The 9,110-nt window shown below is 41.9% G+C and overlaps 1 protein-coding gene across 1 annotated transcript in view; it reads right to left on the bottom strand.

Annotated features, from left to right (window-relative positions):
• Window positions 1-203: 203 nt before the first annotated feature.
• Window positions 204-9,110, bottom strand: part of LOC145344108 (sodium-dependent organic anion transporter-like) — a 41,928-nt gene continuing 33,021 nt past the window's right edge. The window contains exons 5-6 of the mRNA XM_080190963.1: window positions 7,310-7,455; window positions 204-3,815 (exon numbers count right to left, since the gene is read on the bottom strand). Coding sequence (XP_080047089.1) covers window positions 3,745-3,815; window positions 7,310-7,455 — 217 coding nt within the window. The 3' untranslated portion in view covers window positions 204-3,744. The remainder of the gene's footprint in view (window positions 3,816-7,309; window positions 7,456-9,110) is intronic.

Genomic DNA, 9,110 nt, shown 5'->3' with positions numbered 1-9,110 from the left:
TAATGTTGGGGGTTGGGCAATGTTTGTGGGGTCACGGGGAAGAATTATCTGGCCCGGTAGGGACATGATGTGGGTATGCCGGCGTTGGACTGGCGTAAACACAGTAAAAAGTCTGACAACACCAGGTTTTAGTCCAACCTATTTATTTGATAATATACTCACAAGTATATTATCAAATAAATAGGTTGGACTAAAACCCGGTAGGGACATGGCAGGGGAGCAGCATTCTTTCTTTCCTTTCTGTGCACGTGCCGTTGGAAGCTCTGATCGAAGCTGCAGGGTTTTGGGCGTGTTAAGCCCCACCCACAGGCTTCTGCAGCGCGATTCGGAACCACTAATATTTTTGCAGGCAGAGTGCGTATGGGGTGCCTCAGAAAGGGTCTAACAGTTGGATCTGAAACATTCCCTGTTTCAAGTCCAGCCAGCACTTGGAATCAAAATGGTAAAACAGGGCCCTCATTACGTATTCTTGGCTGAGTCCAGGCATCCACTGAACCAACTGTGCCCAAGGGAAAACATTTCTCTGTGATCTATTTCCTAACTGCTCAATGGTTATTTAAAAGGTTAAAGAGCTCTCAAGCATTTGCAGTTTTAAAGGGCTGATTGATTAACAATTTTATAAGCTGTAATAAAAGAACTTTGTGTTAAGCAAGTGAAAAGTTATGAATGGACGACTTTTTAAAAGCTTTTTCATTTACGACATTGTAAGGTTCATTGGATCTGTACAGGGTGTATTCTGAGCAAATGGATATTGAAATGCCATAGGATGGCATGGAGGATATGGAGGCCATTGACATGTGTTTAGGGGCATAGGTTAGCATGGATAAGTCCTTTTGAACTTATCTTTCAAATGGTTCCCAAATGCAGACTATGGTTCATGACACGACTGATGGGTTGTGAACCACGACTCATCAAAAAGATGACCTGACTCCACAATAATTGCATACAGCTCGGAGGTGTCAATCCCTGCAATGAAGCAGGCCAGCTTGGGAGTGCAGGGTATGTGTCACGCCCACCTATATTCAGCATTGATGAAAATTGGGGTGTCAGGAATGGGCAAAGAATCCCAGAATCAGGTCACGGCTGGAAACATCTGGCCCTTTTGTTGCATGCTCACTCTCTAGAACTAGACTAGAACAATTAGTAGCATGTAATGTTACTAGATAAAGCTCCAACACTGCAGATGTCAATCACCACACAACCAATAGCAGGAGAATTCTGATTCTTTTAGGATGGGTTTCCCATTGATCATGCTCGACAAAGGAATTTTTAATGTATATCTAGACAGAATCATGCAACTCATTCAATGGTTGGAATTTAATGTCCTCCCCCATAGCCAGTCTGGTGGTGGGGGAGGGGGCATTTAATTACATAGGAAGTTATCGGAAGAATCTCCATGGGCCTTCCCACCTCCGCACCAAACTAAATCCATGGCAGGAAATCCTATGGATGCACTTAAGAGCACAAGAACATAAGAACAAGGAGCAGGAGTAGGCCATTTGGCCCCTCAATCCTTCTCTGCCATTCAATAAGATCATGGTTGTTCTTATCATGGTCTCAGCTCCACTTAGCTGCCCACTCATCATAGCCCTTAATTCCTTTACTGTTCAAAAATTTATCTATCCTTGCCTTAAAAACATTTAATGAGGTAACCTCAAATGCTTCACAGGGCAGGGAATTCCAAAGATTCTAAACCCTTTGTGTGAAGAAGTTCCTCCTCAACTCAGTCCTACATCTGCCCCCCCCTTATTTTGAGGGCGTACTCCTTAGTTCTAGTTTCACTCACCAATGGAAACAACTTTCTTGCTTCAATCTTATCTATTCCCTTCATAATGTTAAAAGTTTTTATGAGATCTACTCTCATTTTTCAGAATTCAAATGAATCTCGTCCCAGTCTACTCAGTCTCTCCTCATAAGCCAACCCTCTCAACTCCAAAATCAACCTGTCTCTGCACTCTCTCCAGTGCCAGTATATTCTTTTTCAAGTAAGGAGACCAAAACTGTACACAGTACTCCAGGTGTGGCCTCACCAGCATCTTATACAGTTGCAACATAACCTTGCTGTTTTTAAACTCCATCCCTCTAGCAATGAAGGACAAAATTCCATTGCTTTCTTAATTACTTGCTGCACCTGCAAACCAACTCCTTATGATTCTTGTACAAGATGCCTGGATCCCTCTGCACAGCAGCATGCTGCCATTTTTTAACCATTTAAATAGTAGTTTATTTTGCTGTTATTCCTACCAGAATGGATGATCTCAGATTTACCAACATTGTAATCCATCTGCCAGACCTTCGCCCACTCACTGAGACTACCTATATCCCTTCGCAGATTTTTAGCATCCTTTGTTAACCAATCCTCTATCAATGCTAATACATTACCTGTAACACTGGGCACCTTTATCTTATGCAGCAGTCTTTGGTGCAGCATCTTGTCAAATGCCTTCTGGAAACCCAGATACACCACATCCACAGGTTCCCCATTGTCCACTGTGCATGTAAGGTTCTCAAAGAATTCCACCAAAGTCCTACCCTGACACCAAATGAGGCTCTCAAGTGGGCAATTAATACCCAGTTAATGGCCTCATCCCACTATTAATATCCACCCAGTGGCAAGCAGAGGGTTTGCCATGCAGGGAGCAAGTCAAGTAAATGCATGAGGGCTGTGAGCTCCCAGGGGAGGTTCCTCATTGAAAGGCACCCAGTGCCTAATCAACTGACACAGCATCAGGAACAGGGAGTTTCAATGCCAACCATCTCCCTTGCCTTGCTGTAGATCCAACCCTCTCCCGCACAGCCACCCCCCCCAAATACTCAACTATCACTCATTTGTGACCTGTGATCAAGCAACAATACCAGGCCATGGCTGTGTGTGTCAGCCACTGCCTCCTTGATAGAGGTACCATTCAATAGAGTTGCAGGCCTCTGATTGGCCAGCAGCTCTCGCTGGGCGGAATTTCCACTCCCAGATTCCAGGATGATGGAGGAAGGCCTAAAGATGATCTGTTAAGTGCCTGAATGGCATTTAAGATGGCCTTCCCTAAAAGAAATGATGTGGGGCTTTCACTGACTCTGCAGCAGATACCTCCATTAAATACAGCCAGTTTTTCTGACATACAATAGATTTTAACATTTATTCTATCTATAAGCTCTTGTTGCTCTAAGGACAATGTATTTTTAGAATATAATTTTAGAAATAGCATGATTAGCCTAAGTTCTCTTGGTACATACAATTTCTATGCCACCAGTACATACTTGCAGAGTTAGGCCAATTGTCACCCTTGTATCATAAGTCTCCAAATTACTGGGGAGAGAGATATTTATGTACAGTCTCAGAATGTGCTAATATTAAATTCTTTTCTCAGCAATTTCAGAACACCCCTAATTTGCTTGATGTCTTTTTTTCAATTCAACCACTTCTTTGGCAATACTGAGTTGCTGATCTTTGAGAATACCATATCGATAATGCTGCTACTTGAGCTGACAAATATTCAAGCATTCATTTTTGATTGGAAATGCAATGCAACTTGAAGGGCAAGAGCCCTTGTACATCATACCAGCTTAGGTGCAAAAAGATAAAGGGGAATACGGAGTATATCAGGCATTATAAAGCACTTGGTAGATATGCAGCAGTTTTACAGGAAGAAATCTACTGATTCTATTTCTTTGAAAAGTTCAAATCTGCTCGTTATATTGATGTAGCATCTTGTCCACCCTGTTTTGGGTTTTCATATTCTTCTTCTCCTACATTGTAGACTGAGGTGAATCAATTGGTCCAGCAGAGGGCTTTTTACATCTTTTGTATATCTGGTAAGCTAATTGTAACAAAACAACAATATATTATGAACAAATACAACAACACACGCCAAACGAATTCCAGCTGCCAGCTGTCCCACACATATTAGCATTTTCAGAGTTCTATTCTGAAGATTAAGTGCTTTCTGAGGTCAAAGGGAAAGTTAACATGAGCAGAAATGTCTGTTCCACTCCATTGGTGATTAGCTTAACTCAACTTTCATTGCCTTTGTGAGGAAAATTGGCTAAGGCCAGTTAACCAGATATGGGATTAACCTAAGCCCGTTCATTGCAATACAGGCAGCGTGCAAACTTCGTTTTGCCAGAGAATTTAAACGATAAGGTTGTACAGCCCACCCTTAAATGCCCTATTGGAGTTTCTGCATGCTTCTCAGGTTGAGCACCATTTGAAGTCAGCCTGCACCTTTTTAAAGGGGAGGTGAACTCTGGCTGTAACAGCTGCTGGAATGGTTAAATATGTGTGTCTGTGCAGAGAAAGGAGTGCAAATGGTGTAATAGAGCAGACAGCATGCCTCTAGGATCACCTGATCACTTCCTTTTCACTTACCCAATGATCTCAATAAAGCACAACTCAGATTCAACATTTCTTAACTCAATTCACCACCACCCACTTTAGCATCGCTGGAAGACTTACACTTTCATTTCACAGCTTGCACACACTTCTAATAATCATCTGTGGCCAGCACATCACCCAAACATGATACTTCACTTTTCCTGACATGCTCCCCTCTTTCTTGCAGGGCATCATCAGAGGCAACAACAGGGTCCTTGCCATCACGGAGGAGACTGCTGGTAATCCAAGTGTGTGGCCACTGGTGGGCCCAAAACCATGGTATCATTACTTTCAGATCCTCTAAGCTTGGTCTATTCACACTTGATTCAATTTCTTATATCCCCTGGACCAGATGGTATACATCCTGGGGTTTGAAAAGAGGTGATTGCAATGATAGTGGATGCACAGATTGTGATCTTCCAAAATTCCCTAGATCCTGGAATGGTTGCAGCAGATTGGAAATAGCAAATATAACATATCTATTCAACAAAGGAGGGAGAGAGGAAGCAGAGTGCTACAGGCCAGTTAGTCTGGCATCAACCATCAGGAAAATATTGGAATGCAATATCAATGCAGTGGTAACAAGGCAATTAGAAAATCACAATATGATTAGGCAAGAGTCATTATGGTTTTATGAAATAGAAGTTACGTTTGATAAATCTAATAAGCTTTTCCACAGAATCACAGGCTCTTTAGAGTGTAGATGGAGGCCATTTGGCTCATTAAGTCTGCACTGATTGTAAGAGCATTCTGTCTTGCCCCCTCCCCTGCCCTATCCCCGTAACCTTGCACATTCTTTCTTTTCAAATAGAAATCCAGTTTGCTTTTGAAGATGTAAGCAGCAGTGTTAGCAAATTAGGAGGATTGTTGATGCCTCCGAATGCCTAGAACTCTCCTGTAATCAGCATCTAGCTGAAAAGAAAGCATTCCAGAGGATTTTAAAACACTGTTTAAGGCAAATTAGCCACATCATTTATTCTCTGAATCACAGGTGGATCCAGTCCAAAATTGCTCAAACACATAAATCTTAAACTAGGAGATACAACAGCACAAAGAACCACAAATGGCTGGGACCTTTGGTAGGCTGGAATGGGATTAGTGAGATTTGAATTTCATTTAAGAATGATGCCCTGCTCTTAACTTCAATCTGCCGGGTTACACTTGATTCTCAGATAAGAAATAGTATTAAATTACAAAGGAAATAATAGCCCCTCAAAAAGGAACATTTAAGAAATATTTAAATCCAGGAATGGGCTATCAGACCAGTGTGTGTTAACAGAGAAGGCCATACAATGTTCCTGAACTTCCAGAACAGGGATCGATCAGGGCCACATGTAGTCAGTGAGTAAACTTGGCTAAGACTAGCACCAAGTCACATTAAGAGAGAAAGATCAGTGAGTAGAAGGTAGTTTGTACCTGGCTATCTACATTTGCATGCACGCAGAAGGACTGCAATCCCCTTATCACCGTCAGACATGCTGAAACCATGATGGTTTCCAGCAGGATACTGGTGGGCATAGCTGCTAAGTTGAAGTTCCACACAGGAGTACAGGTGCTTGGTGTAGCCATTGGTCTCACTGGCCTGGCCCCCATTCCACCTCCAAGTTGCTAAGGAGTGTGGAGAAAGCTGGGTCTCTGATACTGGCGGCCCTGTTTTACCATTTCGATTCTAAGTGCTGGGCGGATTTGAAACTGGGAGTGTTTCAGATCCGACTTTTAGACATGGTGGTCACTCTTACCGATACTGTCATGGACAGATGTATCTACAGCCGGCAGGTTGGTAAGGATAAGGTCAAGTATACTATTTCCTCTTGTTGGTTCCTTCACCACCTGCTGCAGATCCAGCGTATCAGTTATATCCTTTAGGACCTGAGCAGCTGAATCAGCAGTGCTGCTGTTGAGCCATTGAAATCCCCCACCCAGAGCACATTTTGCGCCTGGTGGGCCCAAAACCACAATATCAGTGCTTCCAGGTCCTCAGACTTTGATTAGTCTGTGAGACAGCTCTCCCAATTTTGGCACGAGCCCCCATATGTTACTTTGCAGGGTCGACAGGGCTGTTTGTTCTGCCGGTCGATGCCGGGTGGTCTGTCCAGTTTAATTTCCTTGTTGAGACTCTGTGGTGATTGATACAACTGAGTGGCTTGCTTGGCCATTTCAAAGGGTAGTTGAGAATTAATCACATTGCTGTTGCTCTGGAATCATATGTAGGCCAGACCAGGTAAGAACGCAGATTTCTTTTCCTAAAGGATATTAATGAACCAGATGGGTTTTTCCTGACAATTGACAATGGTTTTATGGTCGTCAGTAGACTCTTAATTCCAGATATTTTTGATTGAATTCAAATTCCACAAAGCTGCAGTGGGATTCGAACCTAGGTTCCCAGAACATTATCTGGGTTTCTCAATTAATAGCAGAGTGATAATACCACTAGGCCATCACCTCCTCATGTCTACCCTGTGTAATGATATTGTGTCATTGATATATTTTATGTTTAAGGGAAATGTTTTAAAATTCAGCCTTTTTCTACAGGTAGTCTATATGTTTGGAATGAATACAGCTCAGATGTCAGGAGAGCTGGATAATTACTCAGTAGGAGAGAGTGAATGGATTTTTCTTCATAGAAAATTTATGTAAACTAAAATTGCATTTGTTAACTGACAGTCAAAATACCTTGTAATTTTAGCCTCACCAGTACAAATTTATTTTCTTGTGTACTTTTTGGTATTGCAATTATTGGAGTTTTGATATTATCAAAAATGTCTATATTTCTCAGGCAATTTTCTCCTCCTGGGACCATCCCCGCCTACCCCTAGTCCCATTCAACCGTCCAAATCCTGTCAGTAGTAATGTTACTGCTGATCAGGAAATGCATGTTAAGGTGGATAACACATACAAGAAGCTTTACAGTCACATCGTTCATTTCACAAGTGTACCTACCTGTTACAAACACTAATCCATGAAAGAGCTGAAAGCAAACATAAATGAAAGGGTATACAGAAAGCTGTTTCTCGAAGGATAGCATTAGGATTGTTGCACATAGGTGTCCATTTTGTATTCCTGTCTCTAAAGCTATCGTCCGACATCTGTAATAGAAAGCAAAAGAAAAATGAAATTAGAATCATTATTGAATATGTAATTAAGCTAACTTCAAAATTGTTTATGCAGCATCTTTATTTAATAACTGGTTAACTCATTTGATCCATGCACCTAAATATCGCATCTATTAACCATGTACCTTAATAAAAAACTATCCACCAATAAATTATTTCCCCTGTAAAATATTCGTGGGAATTAATATTTTCAATCAGATGGGTGATCAGGAAAGAGCTTATCAGACATCTCAAGGAATGGAATCTTTGACTCCATCCCAATCATCTCCATTGCCATATCTGGATAGGGCCACCAGCTGAACATTTGGAAGAAGAACGGAGGGCTGCAAGGGTGCTAAATGTAGTCTGGGTGAGGGATTTCAATGTCCGTCACCAAAAGTGGCTCGATAGTCCCAGAAGCTGGTTGAGTCCTGAAGTCTGACAACACCAGGTTTTAGTCCAACCTATTTATTTGATAATATACTCACAAGCTTTCGGGGTTAGCCCCTTCGTCAGGTGAATGGAGAGTTCTGGCCTCAGACAGAGCATATAAAGCACAGACAGTTTCTGTCTGTGCTTTATATGCTCTGTCTGAGGCCAGGACTCTCCATTCACCTGACGAAGGGGCTAACCCCGAAAGCTTGTGAGTATATTATCAAATAAATAGGTTGGACTAAAACCTGGTGTTGTCAGACTTTTTACTGTGTTTACGCCAGTCCAACGCCGGCGTACCCACATCATGAGTCCTGAAGGACATAGCTGCCAGACTGGGCCTGTAGCAGGTGGTGAAGAAAACTACAAGGCAGAAAAACCTACTTGTCTTCGTTCTCACCAATCCATCTGTCACAGGTTCATTTGGACTGACCACAGAAAGCTCTTTGACAAGACAAAGTCCCATTTTCACACTGAGAAAACTCTCTACCATGTTGTGTGGCAGTACCATTGTGCTAAATACAATAGACTCAGAGCTGATCCAGCCATTCAAAATTGGGCATCTGCAAGATAGCATTCGCCATCAGCAACAGCAGAATTGTACTCAACTACAATGTGAATCACAGTTCAGCATATTCCACATTCTACCATTACCATCAAACCAGAGAAGCAACCCTGATTCAATCACAAGTACAGGAAAGCATGCCAGGAGCAGCATCATTCCCAACAATGAGGTGCAAATAAAAGAAAAATGCTGCAGATTCTAGGAATCTGAAACAAAAACTGAAAGTGCTAGAAAATCTCAGCAAGTCTGGCAGCATCTGTGGAAAAAGAAACAGAATTAAGTTATCGAGTCCATAATGACTCTTCTTCAGAGTTTCGAGTAGCCTTCCTAAAAAATTGTTCCCAGTTTTGGCACACAATGCCCAAGTTGGCATCTAACCAACGAAAAGTTGTCTTTGAATAAAATGGCTCTATTCATAAAGCCTAGGAACCCATTTGCTCACATTTTCTCAATTTGTCCTGCCATCTTTAAACAATAACAAAGGACAACACTTCTTTCTTCTATCACCTTCATCATCAAAAAGGGTAAGAATAGCAATGTCACCCATTCCAAATCACACACCATCTTGATTTGGACATTTAACACTTTTCAATCATTGTCACTGGGTCAAAATCCTGGAATTCCCAAGCTAACATCATTGTAGGATCACCAC

Source organism: Carcharhinus amblyrhynchos, chromosome 1, assembly GCF_965287045.1.
Source record: "Carcharhinus amblyrhynchos chromosome 1, sCarAmb.v2.hapA, whole genome shotgun sequence".
NCBI lineage: Eukaryota > Metazoa > Chordata > Chondrichthyes > Carcharhiniformes > Carcharhinidae > Carcharhinus > Carcharhinus amblyrhynchos.
The sequence above is the reverse complement of the archived record's forward strand: the minus strand, read 5'-3'. Positions and strand labels throughout refer to the sequence as shown.